The sequence below is a fragment of the Prosopis cineraria genome, unplaced genomic scaffold (assembly GCF_029017545.1).
Source record: "Prosopis cineraria cultivar Desert tree isolate PC_DT_omini unplaced genomic scaffold, ASM2901754v1 PC14, whole genome shotgun sequence".
Lineage (NCBI taxonomy): Eukaryota > Viridiplantae > Streptophyta > Magnoliopsida > Fabales > Fabaceae > Prosopis > Prosopis cineraria.
This window is the reverse complement of record NW_026555345.1, coordinates 27,513,097-27,532,819: the sequence shown is the minus strand read 5'-3', so window position 1 is coordinate 27,532,819 and position 19,723 is coordinate 27,513,097. Positions and strand designations below refer to the sequence as shown.

Genomic DNA, 19,723 nt, shown 5'->3' with positions numbered 1-19,723 from the left:
ACATGACATAAGGATTATGATCTTTTTTAATCCAAGTTACCTTTTGATCTAAATCATTGTTTTTAAACAACAATAACATCAACAAACCTTACTTTAGGTAGGATCGGCTACAATTATTTTTAAACTAACAGTTACAAGATATTATTTTATATTTTGATTTTTTTTGCTAGAGTTTTATTTTGTCTCTAAGCAAAAATAAATATTAAAAATTAAAAATAATATAATTTGAAGTGTCTTGAGTCAATGTAAATGATTCAGAAAGATAAACACAATCTCAATTCACAAGTATGCAAAGGATCTAGACTTGGGCTAATGAAAAAGGAAAGAAAGTATATTCCTACATGGTGGAGTCATTAATAGAAAGTGTTGATGTTAATACTAATTAATTAAAAGGTTATGTGGCTGAGTTTCAGAGGTTAACATAGAACTCTCAGCAATTAAATATATTGATAAAAATGGGTTTCAGTGTCATATCTTGAGAAGGGCTTGTGAATACCACTTGTATGATATTAGGGCACTGCATTTTAATTAAGGTGGCCAAGATTTGATAGTGATCATGATCGCAAACTTGAATAGACTCTGGATAAAACATTGCTTTTGTGCCATTTTCTATAATTCTTAGACCAACTACATCCAACTAATTTCATTCTTCCCCTCGATGTCCCTTTCCTTACTCACCATACCAAAGATGGCCATAGTGTACAAAAGAAATCTCAGCCATCTATCTCTTGCACAAATTTTCACATTAAAGGTGGCATCCCTTGATTGGTGCGAGCTGCAACAAATGCAAAGAAATTAAAATATGGCCTCATGCACGAGGTTAAATTCTTGTGTAATAGATGAACTCAGTATCAAAATGCAGAACGAGAATAATCCCACGTGCAACTAGAGAGTTCTCCGGAAAAATGTACAAGAGATGAAATTGAACAGGCTAAAATACAATTTGTGACTAAACTACAACATCTGCAAGCGGATAACCATAGATGTTTGGTTTTACAATTCTCAACAACATACAAGTTACATAAATGAAAAAGAAAGAATACCAAAGCTTCAAGTGGTTCACTGTCTTGATTTCTTGCTTGACTTGCCTCCAAGCATGAACTCAGTTCATGTTACATCAGCGTCATTCCAACTTCTCAAACATAGGTTCTTGCTCACAACTCAGAAGAGCACAAGTTGATGACAAGGATGCCATCACAGGCTAATGAAGGACAAGACAAACTCCTCAGTTTAATCTTCAATATACAGACTGAAGCTTCCAGATAAATTTTGGCTATCACTACTTGAGGTGCCAGCATCTACTGCTTGCATGGTCGGTTAGCTAGTTTGGCTTCTACTTTAATGACTCACTCAAGCCTTCAATATGACTGGATCAAAGTCACAGAACTTGCATTTCCCAGGAGCTCCGCGCGAGCAGTAAGGTCCTCCTCTGTTCTACAAATGATGACTGCATTCACAAAAAGCTTGTTCCAATCGAGAGGTCAATCAGATTTGATAGAATTTGTGATCGAGTTGTTCCGACCTGGTGAGCAATTTCAAGCTGTTCCTCCAGTGGAAGCATTTCATAACTGCAACATCAGGCTAAAGTTAATACACTAATCAAAACAAGGAACTGACAAACAAAAAGAAAGAAACGAGTGTAATTGATTATCCAAAACAGGGCTATTCTATAGTTTCACCATATATGCTTTTCCCCTCTGTCAAGCAATAATTGATTAATTAAACTTTTCACTAATTAGTAGTTTGCCCATTGAAATCTTCCTATGAAGCTCCATCATTCTTATTTCAATCAAATTAATAGTATCTAGTATGTTCGTCCAATTTGTAAAGTTAATAACAGGTTGAAATAATCTCTCTCTATACTACAGAATATAAAACTCACTAGCACAGAAGTTCACAGTCAACTATACTGTCAGGGCCTGGCCGATGGGCCTTTCCATTGGAACGAAACTGTCTGAAAGCTTTTGGGTTTAAGCCAGCAACATGAGATACAGCATCAACAAGCTTTTTCTGCAAAGATTGCAGCCTCCGAAATGTGATTTCATCGAGTGGTGCAATGCAACCAATACTGCCGTCCAGGGTTCCAAATAATAAAGCAAAACGATTTGTTTTATCTGAACCTGGACCATGGCCAGTCCGGTCAGAAGAGGCAGTGGACAGCATCTGCAAACGCAAGAATTTAGTCACATGTGCTCCAACATGAAATTCAGCCCTTGAAAGAAGCTTCTGTCCCTTCCAGCTTTCAGACATCTTTGGTGCATAGTAAAAAATCTGCTCCCAGGATAACATTACTTCAGAAACAAATAAAAACGCAAATCGACTGAACATAGAGCAAGATGAAGAAATGTTTGTAAGGATCAATTAAGGCAGAATGCACTATATGATTATGATATGCTACTCAACAGTGGAGGAACAGTTGAAGATTATTAGACTTTAAAAGATCAAATTTCAAAGAAAAATGCCAAGTAAAGAAGATAACATATCGATCTGATTGGTACACTCGTGAGAAAATTCAAGTAGCTCACAATGTGCGATGAGCAAGGGCTGTCCCACATCTCGCAACAAAATTTGTACAATTTTTCTTATCCACGAGTTTTTTTCCCCTCCAAAGACTTTCAGTACAAAGTAAATTGCATCACATAATGCCCACTTTTCACTTACTATAGATGATACAAGTTTGTCCATATTCTTTTTCCTTTTATTTTCCATAACTGAAACATGGCGACCATGAAAAGACAATCTTTATATTGGAAGAACTTGACATGTTTAGACCAACTATCTATTGCAAAAGTATAAATCAAAACAAATAACTGGTAACAACATATTGCTGCATGATCTCAAGGAAAACCTGTATGTTCTTTTGATCATCTGAAACCATGAGACTCAGAGTGCTTCCATCAATCAAGAACTCAGTTGCAAAACAATCAAGAGAACCAAAGTCCTTGGCTAATAAGCTAAGTTGAGCACCCTGTTCCTTCCAATTAAGAAAGTAAATGCTTTTATGGATGTCACCAATAAGTATAAAGTTTTTTACCTGCAACAAGATCAGGAATAAATTACAAGAGACAAAATCAAGCATTTGAAAATTTTCTATTAAAAGAACAAACTTGCATAGGGGGATGGGACATAGAAGAATGACAAGGGGAAAATATCTTAATTCTATCAAAAAGACAGCTAAAACTAAACAGAGAGCCAAAAAAGCTCATGCATGTAATAATGCTGCCAATCTCTCTGCATATCAGCAGTGAAAGTTCAGCAGACACTAGCACGAGCAGAACATCATAAAAGCAATAAACACAATCCTATCCCATAACATTTGTAGGGCCAAAGAGATGAATATATATATATATATATTGCAAAGGACAAAAAGATAAATATGAGCATACTAATCCAATCCCTTACACAAGATAGCCCGAAAAACTGCACAAAGTAACAAAATCTTGACCCCTATACCAAGAAATAAGAAATTTAATATCCAGTCACATCAATTTCTCCATTATTATTCTGTCTTTCTTGAGTTTTCTAAGTTATAAAATTGTCATATTTAAACATTCATAGTTATTCTTGGCCCCAAAAAGAGAAGTCCACAAATTTTTATATTGCTTGAGAATATTTAAAATAACAGGAAGCATAAAACATTTAGAAATGACATTATTGAACATTAATTGAACAAAGATGTGCACATGCAGCTTAAAGATGGATGCAAACTAAAATTTCAAAGATTTTTTGCATGGACTATTTCATCGCCAATAATAAATAGTTTGCGGAAATATCACTTACAATGTTTAAGCTCACAGCATGTAATGGTGGAGCATCAAAAAATGCAATACCATTCAGTTCATTACCATTCCACTTGTGCAGAATAATTTTCGGACCAGAAGCTATTAATAGATGACCTTGCAGTGAGGCCAAAGCAGATATAGCACCTTTCAACTCTTTTGAGTATACCTCTGAAACCTGTAAAGACGAATAAGCTATATGACATCTAAAAGAAAACATGAAACTAAATCAGAATCAAGCACATAAAATATCTTATCACTATCTAGAAAAGAAGTTCCAATTTTACCAGAGGTTGGTTATTATCAGTATTTTTTCCCAAAGAAAACAGAAGGACACGCCCTCTTGCAGCAACATCCTCGCCTTGCACATAAGCAGTGCCAATAGCTAAAAGTGTTTCATTCTCTTTTGTGTCTGTATTCTACAATGGAAACTTGCACCAATAAGATTTTATGAACAGAGAAAAAAGAATGAAAACAAGCAACTAAGAAACATACAATTTGGCACACAATTTCTTCAAAAACTGACAAACTTACCAGCAACATAACCATTCTCACAGTAAGAGCATTTTCAGAACTTTGCATAGGTATTATTGCTTTTGTTTGCCAAGGGCCACCAGATTTATCTGGCTCCATAATACGAATCTCAAATTCATCAATAGTATAAAAGCGGTTTTGCTCATCAGAGCTCAGGTTTTGATTCTCAGTCTGTTGGTTGACATCTTGATCACCCAAAGATGAAACAACTTGATTAAGTGGCTTGAGAACCTGACAAAATGAATAGAATTGCATTACTTCCTGAATGGACAAGCAGAGACAAAATGGAGAAAAAAGAAAACAAGAACAAGGAATCAATTTATTCCATCTCAATTATACTAGTAGCAACAAACATGCATGTCATCCTCTAGTTGACTAGGCCATAATCCGCTTAATAACATCCCAAAGGAAAGTAAATAACCAACTATCCTCCATCAAATATGTATTCGAATCAGAGAATCAATGGACCAGCAACTCTGAGGCCGATATTGAGCCAACTTAAAGAAGCATTGAGATATAAGTGATTACTTCAGAAGTATATCCAAAATTATATTTCTTTTATATATATATATATATAGGGGTATATGAAAGACAAAAAAAAAAGTAAAAACAATGAAATAAGGAACAGAACACGAGATACAATATGCCAATCACAGTGAAAGAGGAAGCTTTCAAGAGTAGGTGTACTTGTTAGAGTAGGACTTTCATTGTGAAATAGAGTATCATTGTGAAATAAAATCCCACTCACTTTCAATCAAGAAATAAAATGGTACGCAGCAATCAATGTTTCACTTGAATATCACAAAGCCAAAAAGAAGTCTCGAAAAATAAGTCAACGTATACTCACAGGAACTGAGACTATAAGCGGATATAAATTCTTCTCTGCAAAGTAGGTTACTTGATGAGGAGTAGCTTTTAACGGAATCTGGGGATAATAAACTGAGTCAAATAAAAAATCGTACAAAATTGATTTTTTAATATAAAGAGGGTACTCAGACTTGAGGGAAGAGCTCCGTACTTTCTGGACAGGCCAGTAGCTATCATAGCTTGAGCCAGTAGGCAGTTGGCAGATCTTTAAAACACCCTAAAAAGATGATATTTTGACCATAGAAGTTAGCCACAGTTGTAGACCTGGTTAATAATAAATTATCCACACAAGGCAGGGTTACAACATGTACCTGTGATGTAACATATATGAGGCCATGATTGCAGTTCACATTGTGAAGGACAGTAAAAGCAACAATAGACCCATCGCACAGCTGACAAAGAAGAAACTAGTGAGATAATTAGCACTTGTATGTGAAATTATGACCAACAACAAAACAAACAATAATTCCTGTGCCTAAAACCAAGCCAGAAAGGTGCAGGCAACCCAATGAAATAAAGCTAGATCTGAAACAGTCAACTATTCAAGGTTAAAGCCAGTGCACTAACAAGCTAGATCTGAAAGAGGTGTGATGAAAACCATCAAGCAGTAACTACAGCAAAGGTAACCCAATGAAATAATCACGCCTAATATGATGCGTATAAAAGAGCAACAAATAAAACCTAAGACATAGCATGCAATGGGTGGAGTATGAAAAGTGCCTTTTAGAACTCTTAGCATGTATAAAACTTTATCAGCATTGACAAGCCTATATTTTTGGGTGATAACTGAGAAAACTATTTGTAAGTTTAAGTAATTGACAAACCTGTCAATTCAATGAAGCATGAGATCATTTTTTAAAACATTTTGGGCAGTCCCAAATTGCTAGTCTCGACAATTCTAAATCATTAACACTTCCAATTATTCACATTGTTAACGATTAATACTTCCATTTTTAATTTAACCATTAATTTTGTCATCAATTGATTTTCAATTAGCATCCAATTTATTGCTTTGCTCTCCATGTAACACATTATATACTTCAAAAAACATGAAATTAATTAAATATGCACATTCAGATGAAACCAAGAACATGCTAAACACATCACAATCACATTGAATATCTACAATTGCATGCTGATGGCTTGGTTCTGACCTGTGGATGAACACGAAGCCGTTCTCTCAACACCATAACCCAAGCAGGTCTAGATCCCGACAAGAAAAATCCTTGGTAACCACCTATATTCTTGAAAATAGTAATTCTCTGAGAAAGGGATCCACTCAATGTCTCCTCCCTGGCATATATATCTAAGGGGGCACGGACAAATCTCAAATTTCTAAGCCTAGAAGCACTAGTGCCATTAAGGCCTGCAGGTCCTTGTGCAGATGCTAAATCCTCAACCTTGGAAGTACCATCTGAACCTTCATAAAAGTAAGCATGGTAACACAGAATTGTTCCATCACTCAAAATCCCAACAATAAAAGGGCGGCAATACTGCCCTGACCATCTCTGCATAGCCAACTCCACAACCTTCATAGTCTGTACATTTTCCTTCCTGCCTTGGTTAGTCACTTCACCAGAACCTTCATCAACTTTTGGAGAATCTTTTGATGCCTCCACCACAAGAGTGTCAACAAGATGGCTCTTCCCAGACACAAACTTTTCCACAGAAAAAACACAACTGAAATTTGGGGTATCAAACATTTCAAGGGCACCATTTTCATAACAAACAACGCAATATATATCCCCATGATCTTGAACTGCACCATCAGCACCATCAATTGCCTCACCAACTCCAGTAGAAAGCCATGCATCAGTACTTGTCTTCCTCAGCCATGGGTCAGGTCCTTTATCATGGTAAAGTGTGCATGCAGATACTGATCTTTTTGAGCTTTCAAATGAAGGAGTTGTGACAGAAACAGTGCAGGTAGTAGGATCTGAATTTGAACATACAGGAAAAGGGCATGATAAATTAAAACTCTGCAGCAACTATGGAAACCCTTCATATCATAACTGAATGCTTGTCCTATGTCCTAACCAGTGGTAAATGTCCACAAGATATAATGAAATAAATTATATGAAACAATATTACTAAGAAATTGTAAAGAGCATGAATAAAATGATTGTGAGAATACATGTGCAATGTATTATACAAGAATAACAAGCATTATCCCACTGAGTGAGGTCAATTACATGAATCATGTGACATCATTGTTCTCTATGCAATATATTAAAACCTAGGAAAAAAACTATTAATACATATAAATTTTAACTCCGCGAATGTTTTATAAACCCTGGATAAAGGAGGGTTAAGTCCCCGAAAACCACCACAAAACTGTGTTAAATCTCACATGGATATATCATTCTTTTATGAAAAGCTAATAATATTATAGCTTAGGAGAAAAATGCTAACCAAGAATTTACCTCCAACCAAAAGTCGAATACTTCCATCACTCATTCTGAGCAATACATATGGATCAGCAATAGAGACAGATGACACAATAGCATTCTCAGATCCAGAGCTAGATTCAGAGTTTGAAGCTCCAAAGCTTACATCTTGGGTCATAAAAGAACCATCTAGAATGCGAGCACCACGTTCATAAACTTGAATTACTCGACGCCTAGGTTCAGAACCAGGATTAGTTATTTCGCAGTAATGTTACTACGAGTATATGATCAGTGATCACATTAAAATGTAATGCTAAAAGAACAAAATTCATCAGTTCAAATATGGCAAGAGAAAATGATTAAAATCAACATAAGACACCAAAAAATGTGAAATATAAATTTAATATCCTTTTTCTTCAATCAAGTAATGTCAGATGATGTCTTCAAAAAATCATTCAATAACAGCAAATGGATAAATCACAGGATGATCATAAAGGTAGCCATAAACAGAATAAGAATCATTTACAGAAAATAAATAACCACAACAATGAACGCCTGGAACTGGGCATGTTAAAAGACCACAAAATTATTCAGCAACAAGTTAACCAACCTTCCAAACAAGTTCCCGGCAGCAAGTGTCTTTCCTTGAACATAATAGTCAACACTTTCAGTAACCTCACTCAGAAGATCAGCTGTTTCCAGTACCTAATCATAAAATAGTATTAGTCATCGTAATGAAACAAAACTGCATCACCACTTTTTTTCCATTTCCCTCTAAAGTATGTCACACGAGAAAATTTTGAAGTCACATAGCAAAACAACCATACGAAAATAGAAAAAAAAAATTAAGCAAATGAAAATTGATAGCAAACATTTGGAAAATGTGTCCATGCAAAAAATGGCCAAAGGAGAAACTCAAGTTAGCAAACTTTCCAAAAATCAAACCTCTTTACTGCATTAACAGGTCCTTTAAAATCCAGATAACACACCAGTATTTCACTATAAAACAGACCAAGTGAGATTATGAAGCATTTCCCTTTCTCTGTCTTACTCCAAGACGAAGATTGCATTTAACTTTTAGGAAGAAGCCCCAGACAAGGAAATACCCCCAAAATTATGAGCATTCCACTGTGGCCAAATATAACAAATCACGGCAAATACTGCATGTTACCACAAGGTTATGAGTTATAACCTACTTTTTCATCCAAAGCCTTTGAGCTGATATGAAGCAACTAATCTAAATCCTGCACACATACCCTATTCAGACCAGACACCCAAAGATGTTATTCAATAACAGTGCCCGCTACAAATGTAGAAATAAATGAGTTTCAGTTTCTCCATTATTCATGCAAATCATAACAATGGTGGGCTGTATTAGGTCTCCAATTACACGTCATTTGTTCTAATTCTATGTAGCATAGTTGTCCAAATAAAAGGAGCTTTAGATTTTAAGTTGAGTTTTTCAAGGAGGAAAATTTTCCATAGTCAGATAGGAAATATGGAAATGAAAGTATGACCACGAGAATACACACCAGAAGCACATCTTATAGTGACTTCATAGTATTTTTTTTCATGGCTATAAATGTCAAATTGTATCAGCTACTGCGTCCATCATGCTTACCGTCAGTTATCTTAATATATATGAGATTTCATTACAAATTTAATTGCATCTTGCCTATAATGTTTCATATTTAGAAAGATAAGTTAATTTAAAATTAATATTTAATTAAATAAAAATGTTAAAAGAATCTTTAAGCATAATAGCAATTAGCATTGCTCAGCACAGGTATTTCATGTATTTGAGACTTTGAACTTTTACAATCTCTCTGAATCACCAAACCAATTTGGACAGGTTCTGATATATCATTAGTCGTCAATCGCTCACCTGAACAGCACCCTTAATATCTTTCCTGATAGATAAGTCATAAGACTATCAGACATACAGGAAGGAACCAATCATCTCTCTCACTTGTTTAGGATGGTTAATCGGAAAAACTTTACATAATGATTCCCAGATAGGCTAAATGTGAAAGGAAATAATAAAATGATCAGCATTTGTCATAAAGCTTATGGATTAAGATAACAACCAGTGGCGAAGCCACATATTGGCAAGGAGCCACATCCCCCTACCTAAATTTCCAAAATTATATCTATATAGTATTGAGTTTTGATATTGTGCCCTCAGTTTCTTGACATTTTGCACCCACTAGACTCACTAACTTCACTGGCTACAAACATTTTTTTTTATTTTGAATTGAACCCCCTAAATCCACACACGTATTTTTTTCCTTTGTTTCTTCATTTTATTTCTTTCTCTAGTTTTTCCACACTTCATTTCATTTGTTTCTATAATTTATATTTTTCTAACCATTTCTCTCTTCTTCATTTCCGTTAATTGGCATTAACTAGAAACCATGTAATTGACCTTCCTTAGTGGAATAAAGCCTCTTCGTGTTTGTTGTAACTAAAAAGACTCTGTTTAGTCATTTTTCTCTTTCCTCCAACATATATATACATCAATTGTAGCTTATCCTTCTAAAATCACACATTCAAAACATATATATAGTTACCATAGTACGAGCCTCCAAGCTTATGATAAGAAAAGCATGATACTCATCATCATCATCTGCCAACTTAGAAGAATCAGTATTATGAGAGCGCGTGTTCTTATGATAAACAGTCCAAATTCCTTTGCAGCCAGGAAGTTCAACCTGAAAAGATGCAGAGCATGTAAAACAATGAGGTTATAACAATCATGATGAAATGTTTCTTACCACTTTGCTGCCTACTTTTCATAAAATAATACATAAAAGAACTTCTAATACATTCAATGTAGAATAGTCTGACAAAACAACCAGAACAAGCGAAAGCAATGCATCACAATCAAATGTTTGCTGTCTTTATGAATAATGAATCTACTTCAACATCACAACAATATAGCATAGAAAAAAGTCAGAAATTTTGCTACACTGGCATAAGGAAAAACTAATAATTACAAGGTTATTTTATAAGCATAAGCAGTAAGATTAACAGTCCTAGCTAAAAATACATCATAAAAGCCATGAACAAACCTCAGTTATCACTTCTGGACGAACTGATTGTCGAAGAACACAGAGAGAACCATTTTTTCCATGACCAGAACAGCATACCTACATAGTTGATCAAGACTCACAAAATCAATTGAACGGTAGTGAACTATGATCGTAACTTTGGAGTTCAAGTCAATGCCCAAGGAATGCTAACACATGAGCAATATTAATCAGGCATACAACACTTTTTCACCCAACTATTTTACCCACTACCAAAAAATGACAGTCGTATTCAACTACTTAAAGCAAAACATCATGGAAACACTGAATAGGATCTCAACTCCATCAACATAAAGGGAAGGAGTACAAGTAATAAGCAATTACAAAGACTGACCAGTTCATAGTTACTTTGTTTAGCAATTCCAGTTGCATTTGCATCAGCATTTATCCTTAAACCATATGAGAAGTCTTTCAAAGGGCCAACATTAATCAATGAATCCCTCACTGCAAATGAGAAGATTTTCTGCAGGCAGCATGCATCTAGTTCAGTAATTCAGTAAGTTTAATGAATACAAAATTTCAGAAAGGACCACAACAAATTCATTAAGGACTAGAGGAGTGAGTTGAACACATGAAATATGTCTACTTTATCACTTGCGGTCTTTCCTTTATGCAAAATGAAACACTACCTGTGCTGATTCTGTTTTATTTGGGGCAGATCCAAAAAGGGAGAGCTCCTCACCACTAACCATATCTTGCAAAGCATCAGAAGGGGACCTGCGTAGCCGCTTAGCTGAAGGAGCATCACCTTCTATATCACCAACCTGTAAAAATCACAGGAGAATATTTTATAAACAATGTTACCAAAAGAGAACCAAATTAAACCCCTCAAACTAAATTTCCAACAATCTTTATCAAGAATAGATTATTTGCATCATTTTTCAGAAATAAACCCCTCAAAAAATCAGGAAAATGTTGAATTTGAGGCAGAGAAGGCAAAGAGATCCAATATGCACCTCTTCTTTTTGATTAGATGACAACGTTGAAACCCCAGATCCACAAGAAAATTGCACCAGCATACTGTCTCCTAATCGGCTAGCGAGAAAAAACAAAGAATTTCCAATTGTCGTGATACCCTAACAGAATAGCAGATATTCACAATATGTTGATAATCAAACTTCAGCAGCACTAGCACTATGTGTTGGCTTTCTGCAACTTACAGATGACAAAACTGAAGCTTTTGACTTGGAAAGATCAAGTCTCTGCACAACCCTGAAAATAGAGAAAGAAACTGTTGTTAATTTATGTCATCTATTAAGTATAGGAGGTTCTGCCATACTTGGAGTTTTATTATGTTTAGAGGACAATGAGTAACAATAATATTTTCAAATGAATTTGATAAACAAAACAAAGAATGTGAAACAATGAGCTATAAAAGAACAAGAATGCCCTGCCTTCCATCATAAACAAGAGTAAGCAGCAACAGTTCACCATTTTTTGTGGACAGCAAGGCCACATCACTCAACAACCAAGTTGCATAGGCAGCATCAAGCTCCACGTTAAAATTCGATCTTGGCAACTCTTGACTGAAGCACAAATAGAAATTATCAAAATTTTAGAATAAATGTAGAATCCAAGATCAAACAAAGTGCACAACAATTTTCAGCACTAGGAACATCATGACAATAATTTTGAAAAAAGATGGCAACTTTGTGCAAAAAATTTGGAAAATGACAATGGAAGCAAAAATGAAAATATAAATATTAAAATGAAAATGAAATGAAACAGAACAGAACACATGCACTCCTCACAAAAGCATGACATTCAAGTACATTCTTTTCTTTTATCTCTCTGTCTTTTTTTTTTTAAAAAAAAACCCATTGAACTTCTCAGTACTAATATATGTTGAATAAATAAAATTAAATAGTTCCAATTTCAATTCAGAGAGAAGAGAGGAAGGATCAGCACCTACTATCAAGTGAAACAGCATAACTGTTCAACGCCAATGCACATGAAGCAGACTGCAAAAACAGGTTAAATACATGAGAAAATGCAAATATATATGTTAATAAGTATTGCCCAGCCTTTTTTCTTATTAACCAAAAATTGAGAACACAGTAGTTTCTGAGAAAGTAAATTTCTGCTCCCATTTACTTTCATTTTAAACCACAAAAAAAGAAAAAGAAATTGAAATGTTATTGTTATAGTTCTGCTAGAGCAAAGTTGGTACCTGACTGTGATAATGAATAGTATTAGCACCAAACACAAGAACACCACCTATTGGTGACGGCACTGCAAGAAGCTTGTAGGCATCATGAGGAAGATTCTAGCAATAAGAAAAATCACAGACAGCTTCAACACTTCATGCAATTAGACTTACCCAACACACACGAGATAAATTTCATGCAATGTAAATATCTCATAGTCTCAGTGGAAGTTAAGATGCTCATATGACAGAACCAAGAGATGTGATGCAAACATCTTCCAATTTACAAATGACTAACCATTTGATGAGATCTCATCATTCAAACAGTAACATGCAAAAATGAGAATGTTATTTACATCAAAAGGGAACTTAGAATACCTGCAACTACTGAATAAGGGCAAGTACACAAACACTTCAAGTAAGAGAAAAGGCGAAGTGCAATGACGGGGAAATGGATAGAAATCCCCAACTGGTAGTCTATAAATACTTCTTTAAACTTTCATCAATTTACCAAATCACATTATCAGGTTATTAAGATAGAACCCAATCAACCTATTCCCTGTTAATTTTTTAGGCCTTACCCATTTAAGCCGTTATTACGACACATTTCCACACTTATTTCTATCTTCACCTTACAATTGCCACACATCTTGCTACCTCCACCTAGACCACTCCAACATTCATTAAGGATATGAAACTATTGTCTTTTTTTCTCCTTTTGCCTAATGAGTTTATTGCCATGACAGAAGTTATCTCTAAATATCTCAAGATGCAATCTTATTTTGTTCAAAGGGCTGAAGCAACAAATTGGGTAAATTAACTTCATGCAATACCAGGTGATGATAACATTTCAGTGGTACACCACAATGCATTATAGATACCCAATGTATTAAGAAAAGAAAACTGATTTGCTAGAGACTCTGTTATATAAGTTGGTTCACAGCTTAAGTTCAATACAAATAAAACTTACGGCAGCTGACCATATGAGTGGATGCTGCTTCAAAGTTGTACTGATACTCAGTGCAGATATCATGCAAGTGTGATGCTTCCATGAGATACGCCCAGCCCAAGTGAGCTCCCTTTCATGCAGTATCACCATCACAGGTTCAATATAACCTATATAATGGGTTATAATGATCTTTAGAAGAATTCTAGGGTATTAAATAAAGGAATAAGGAATACAGTACTTGTTATTTAATTCTAGCCTTCAAATGTGATTTGCCTAGCACTATATTAGTTAGATTAATAAACAGTCAATAAATGAGGTAAAACATGCTCAAGCTTAAACCTCAGCCAAATGCTCAGAAACCCTAGCCAATTAAATTTCTCATGCACATAGCAGATAAATTTGAATCTGTTACTATCTTTCCATACATAATCCAATGGTTGGTTTTGACTTTGTATCTTTGACTCGTGTGTCCTATGACCTATGAGCAATTTATCTTAGTTTAAAAGGTTTGAAACGAATAACAAGGATGGAACTTTGTGATAGTGTGCACATTTTGCAGTGTTATAACGCATTACTATAACAAGGAATGGTTTAATATTCAAGGGAGACTCCCTATTTCCCCAGTTGTAGTGGAAATATAGTTTATAGGCATTTGCTTTGGTGTTTGCTCATGGCCTATTTAAAGGGTGAGTATCAAATCTACAGAAAGATCGGTCTCCGTTGTTGCATTTCATGTTTCATCATTATGGATTGTTGGATGTCTTCTATTCTTTTCCTTCTAGTTTTATGTGCATTTTAATAGGAGAATATCTCATCCTCTCCCCTATATTCCCCCAATTAAATTTTGATTTTCTACCCAAACTAACATAAAGAACGAGGAGAGGAGAGAGAGGGTTTTCCCCTTGCTATCTATAACTTAAAAGCTGCAACATGTTGTTACTTTAGAGCAAACGCATTCAAGGTGCACCAAAAGTAATGGGCATTCAAAAAAAGAGCAGTCAAAATAGTTTTCTTCTCTCTGGTTTGTCAGTTAAGAGATGCTACGTGCCATTCTTTTAGAATCAAAGTTTCAGAGGTGGACAACATATTTCAGACTTTATTTTCATACAAGTACCGGAATTTCAGATGTATAAGAATATTTAATTCACAAACAAAAACTTACAAAAGAATATAATTGTAAGAACAACTTTCAAAAAACAATTATTCATAGTAATTCCACCAGCCATGTTTCACAACAAAAACTTGATCCAAGCACATCTCGTAAAAAAATAGCCTTTTAATTATAAACATTCACAAGTATACTCAAAAATACTATAATAATACTTTCTCACACTCACCATGTACAAATGTAAAATCTTTTATATGTCTCATATCCAAGTCTCTTAAACTCATCATATAAGAAGACTCAATACGAGCAGCAATCGCACCTCCAGAACCCAAGGCATCATCCTCTACAACTAAACCAGATCCAGCCTGAAAATTATATTGCATGGATAAAAGAAATTAAAACCAACCAAAAATGTACCTGAAGAACAAAAGTTCCTGTGGGTGAACATGATAAAAAGAAAGATAAGAAATCACAATTAATGCTCATTCTACAATATTCTTCATCTCAGGAGAGTAAGCTTATAACACTTGCATTTAAGCTGTTTCTAGCTCTGGTGTGGTTTCTGTAACAGACGTGAACAGCAATCTTCTATAGTTGACAGATCAAAGAGATGTGCAGAAGATCCAACAGACAGGAACATACATAACATTTTGACGAGGGGAATGATTTTTTTTATAACAAAGAATTTTCATTTTTTCTAGAAAAAATATATTGAGAAAGATTGAAGTTACAACTTACAGCATAAGAGTAAAGAATACTCATTAAAAAAAGAACTCTGCTTAATTAAAAAAGATCATGGAACATTTAAAATGCACCCCAATCCCCCTGTAGAACCGACACTGAAACCTCTTTGAAGCGATCATGAACTAAACACCCAAGAGGAAGCAATAAACACTATCCTGTGCACCCATAACACCTGAGTAGATAAGGAAACTGCTCTGAAAATACAAGCGGTCCTCTCTAATCAAATATGCCAACAGCCAAAACTGTACACTGCCACAAAATGGTGATTAAATATTAAGATATGTGCACATTATGATATGAAAAGTTTCTTCCTCGTTGATCATTATCTAACAGCTTCAAAATCAATTGAATACAGAATGGTTCACCTCGTATATGCCTACGACAATTTGTCTTGGGCACTAAGGATATGTTTCAGCAAGAACAAGAAAACAGAGAATGTTCAGGTACCTAACTGCAACACTATTTACAAATTAATTTCACAGGCTTGCTTAAATAGCCTAAATTTCCTTAACAAGGGTCTGAAAAAAGATGTTCCATTGTGTCCTGGAGGAGATCTTAGATGCTTTTGCAATCAGCAAAAAAATAAAAAAGAAAAGGAAAAAGAAGAAGAAAGAGCTTGCACTCTAATTTTTTATCAATCAAATACCAACATTGTATTAAATTAAGCATTTAGGGTCCTAAGTAACGTTTATTTTCAACAAATTACACAAAACAATTCATACTTTTATCCAAAGGTGAAAAATATTGAAGGGAAAAATCAGCAACAGCACAAGATTCTCTCAAGAGTGTCAGAGTTGCTCACAGCCAGGGGACAAAGACCCAAGAGGCAGGACATCAATAAAAAGAAAGATAGCCCTCTCTAGCTTTATAAATAATCGGAAAAGACCTTCAGCAAATCAAATTGAAATCAATACACAACTCTATTACAGACTAATTATACAATGAAATCCAAGTCATCCGATCAAGTGAAATGGCAAGGAAATCATATGTTACAAAAAGGATTTTAAATTGACATTTATAAAGGAAAATAGACCTGAGTAGCCTTAAGTATTATCATTTGCAAATCATAGACAAGAACTCCGCCACACCTGCCTTGAGGATCAACCTTTACCAATGGGCCTCTAGCAAATTGTTCTCTGCCTCTTTTTAAATGGAGCCACTCTGGACCCTCAAAGCAATGCAAAGAACTGCAAACAGAGTAGCCATCCACAAATGAGCAAGAGACTTCAGACAGAAAAGACAGACAAATACATGCATAGCAAAGCAAAGAACACCTTGCACTCAACTATAAGTACATCCATATAGAGATGAGAATTGAATTAATTAAAGAATAATCATCATGAAAATACAATTATGATCATACTCCAATGGTATTTTTTTTTTACCTCAAGACACCTGAAGTAATGGACTTATAACTACAAACATAATGGCATCCAAAGAAGGAATAGTGCCATTATCTCCTTGAAACAAAACAAGCTCCACAAAGATCTTCCATGGTTCCAATTACTCAGAAAAACACCCAATAACTTTCCAAACTCAGAGTTATGGGATAAGATTTGCACACAAGAAATGTCATCCAAGTAATACACAACCATCTCTATCCTCAATTTTTCAGATAAATGAAGAAATCTTACTAATGAAGGAGAGGATAAAGTACACCTGTTCAAATATAAAAAATAAAAAATAAAAAGAAGCTAGGCCAATAGAAAACAAGAAATCCTTGTGAAAAGTGAAAAAAAAAGAAGAAAAGAAATAACAAGCAAGGGAATGAGACAGACAACACTGTAAGACCCAAAATCCGGCTGTATACCTGCCAAAGATGCCTCCTATAAAATCATCAAAAAGCCACCTCCATTTAACTTCACCTTTTCTAAGATTACCTCCTTCATAAAACATTCCTATTCAATAAAATGCAAAAGTATTTTAAAGGGGTGCCATTAAAAAGTCTCAATTACAAACACACCTTATGCCTTCTAATAAAGTTCAATCAGAATATTTCCCGTTCTCATCATTTCAAGTAAAAAGTTCAACAACTTCGCCTAACATTTAAAATTAACTGAAAAGGATATAGCACGTCAAAGAATACACACAGACAAGTTGTGCAAAATCACTCTTAATCCAGCTATACAGTGAATTTTGAACGTACATTTTTCTGCAAGTTATCTCCCCTTGAACAAGCTTAAGATTTTCCGTCCAGAGAAGTATAAAGCAAAAAACCAATTTTAATAACAGAATTTAACAACGCACACGTCTGTGCAGTTATGTGTATGTGCAAATCAGTTTGGAATTTCCCCTCACCTTATTCGAAGCCCATGAATAGAATCATCATATTCCAGAACTGAAATTTTCGCATCTTTAAAAGTTAAGATGATAGAGTCTCTCTTCCTAGAAGCTTCACCACCTCCAATGCTCAATACCTCCATGGTTTCGACATTACCATGCAACCTGGAGTGAAGTGAAGTTGAAACAAAAATGAAATAGAGCACCAAAAAGAGTGATTTTAATTCTAAATTCCAGCGGGGGAAAACTGAACACAATTATGTTCGCCTTTCTCTGATCTTATATGTAAAAAGCAGCAAACCTGTAATGACAAGCAAGCTCAAGCGAGGCCCCAGTAATGCCATCCATGAAACCACCACGCTTGGATTCTACATTGCCCTTCGGCTCTCTGCTAACTTCTTCTTGAACCCTCACTATGTACACTTCCAGAACATTCGCAGCAGTGACAATGAGGTTTGGAATGGGACCAATTTCGCGTCTTGCCGGCCATTCCGAGTCAAGGTCATCGGTCTGAATCGGAGGGATTCGAGGTACGAAGTCGGCGCGAGAATGTGTAATGAACCCAGAAGCACAATTCTCAATGCCCGTTGGGCAGTGCATCATCTTGTAAGCAGCAAAGCTCATTTTGAGAGTGAGCTAATGCGCGTAAAGCAGCAGAGGAAAGCAGGAAAGAAAGAAATGGAGGGCGTGAGACAAAGGCGTGTAAAACTGAAGCAGACTAAACCCTCAACTAGGGTTTTGCCTCAGGCAATCATATTAACCCACAAATTTGTAGGTTTGGTGACTTCAGAAGATGAAATGAAGTCGCGGTTGTATCAATCAATCAAATCAAATATTTAGTCTACTGCCACGTAAGAGACTGACTAAATTACTTTATTGTGCGAAATGAAAAGCACCAAATTACGTGCCGTACAATTGTGATAGGTAGAATTTATAATTTTTATTAATAACATAACGTCATCATAAATATAAGTAAAACCATGAACATAATTCATGTAAGAAAAATAAATAATTAATATGTAGAAAATAAATAACCAGCACATGTATAATTAAAGTTGCAAATTTATAATAATAATATGTTGTCAATAAAAGTAACATTCTATATATATATTAATTATTTATTTTTCTTACAATTTTTTTTTTGAGATGTTCATGTGTCTATCTTTATTAGGCACAATAAAATCATCTCAATTAATTATTTAATTTCATTTCATTTCCCAACACATGAAGTAAAATTTTAGAAAGTTTGATTGAAATTAAATTGAGAAAAAAATCCAAATTTTCCCTTTTTTGATTTTTTTTGTCAAAAAGTTTGACTTAATTGAATATGTTATTGATGATGATGATTTTTTTTAATTGTTTTGTCAATGTCTTGTGATGATAATCCCCTCATATTGAAATTTGAGTTAATTTTTTTTGGGTAAATTATTAAATCAATATTTTGATCTAGTAAAATATTTTATTGATCACTGCCACAATATGATTATGGATTTAACCATTATATGATATTGATTTTTTTTTGACAGATTTTATAGCATTGACATGAATGATTCTCATATTGATGATTATTATTTATTTTTAAAAAACTTGTCAAGCCAACACAAAAAAATTACCACTAACATAATCTTCCTATATATTGTATATTAATACACTGACTTTCCTTTTTATTATATACTATTGATGATATTGCTGATCAATTTTTAATTTTTAGTCACATTTTGTAGTTTAAAAAATTATGATTAAGAATTTCTGGCCAAGCTATAATTAAACTGAATTCTTATAATTCATAAGATTTTTATTTAAACACATTTAAAATTATTTAACGATTTATTGAACAAGA

The 19,723-nt window shown here is 34.5% G+C and overlaps 1 protein-coding gene across 2 annotated transcripts; it reads right to left on the bottom strand.

The window, feature by feature from the left end:
* Positions 1-857: 857 nt before the first annotated feature.
* On the bottom strand, positions 858-18,668 carry LOC129292870 (cleavage and polyadenylation specificity factor subunit 1). 2 transcript variants are annotated; one of them, XM_054930542.1, is made up of 26 exons: positions 18,185-18,668; positions 17,902-18,048; positions 16,637-16,790; positions 15,089-15,224; positions 13,773-13,918; positions 12,827-12,922; positions 12,565-12,617; positions 12,051-12,182; positions 11,817-11,868; positions 11,613-11,732; positions 11,286-11,420; positions 10,991-11,119; positions 10,639-10,716; positions 10,138-10,278; positions 8,178-8,272; positions 7,604-7,800; positions 6,335-7,116; positions 5,492-5,572; positions 5,332-5,397; positions 5,161-5,238; positions 4,314-4,544; positions 4,067-4,198; positions 3,781-3,957; positions 2,849-3,034; positions 1,883-2,271; positions 858-1,568 (listed from the first exon to the last, which is right to left on the bottom strand). In XM_054930542.1, the coding sequence occupies exons 1-26, from the start codon at positions 18,505-18,507 to the stop codon at positions 1,454-1,456; spliced, it is 4,371 nt and encodes a 1,456-aa protein (XP_054786517.1). In that variant the 5' UTR covers positions 18,508-18,668; the 3' UTR covers positions 858-1,453. The 2 variants fall into 2 exon arrangements, with proteins under 2 accessions (XP_054786517.1, XP_054786519.1); XM_054930544.1 differs by lacking the exons at positions 16,637-16,790; positions 17,902-18,048; positions 18,185-18,668 and having other exon boundaries at positions 13,783-13,918.
* Positions 18,669-19,723: the final 1,055 nt, after the last annotated feature.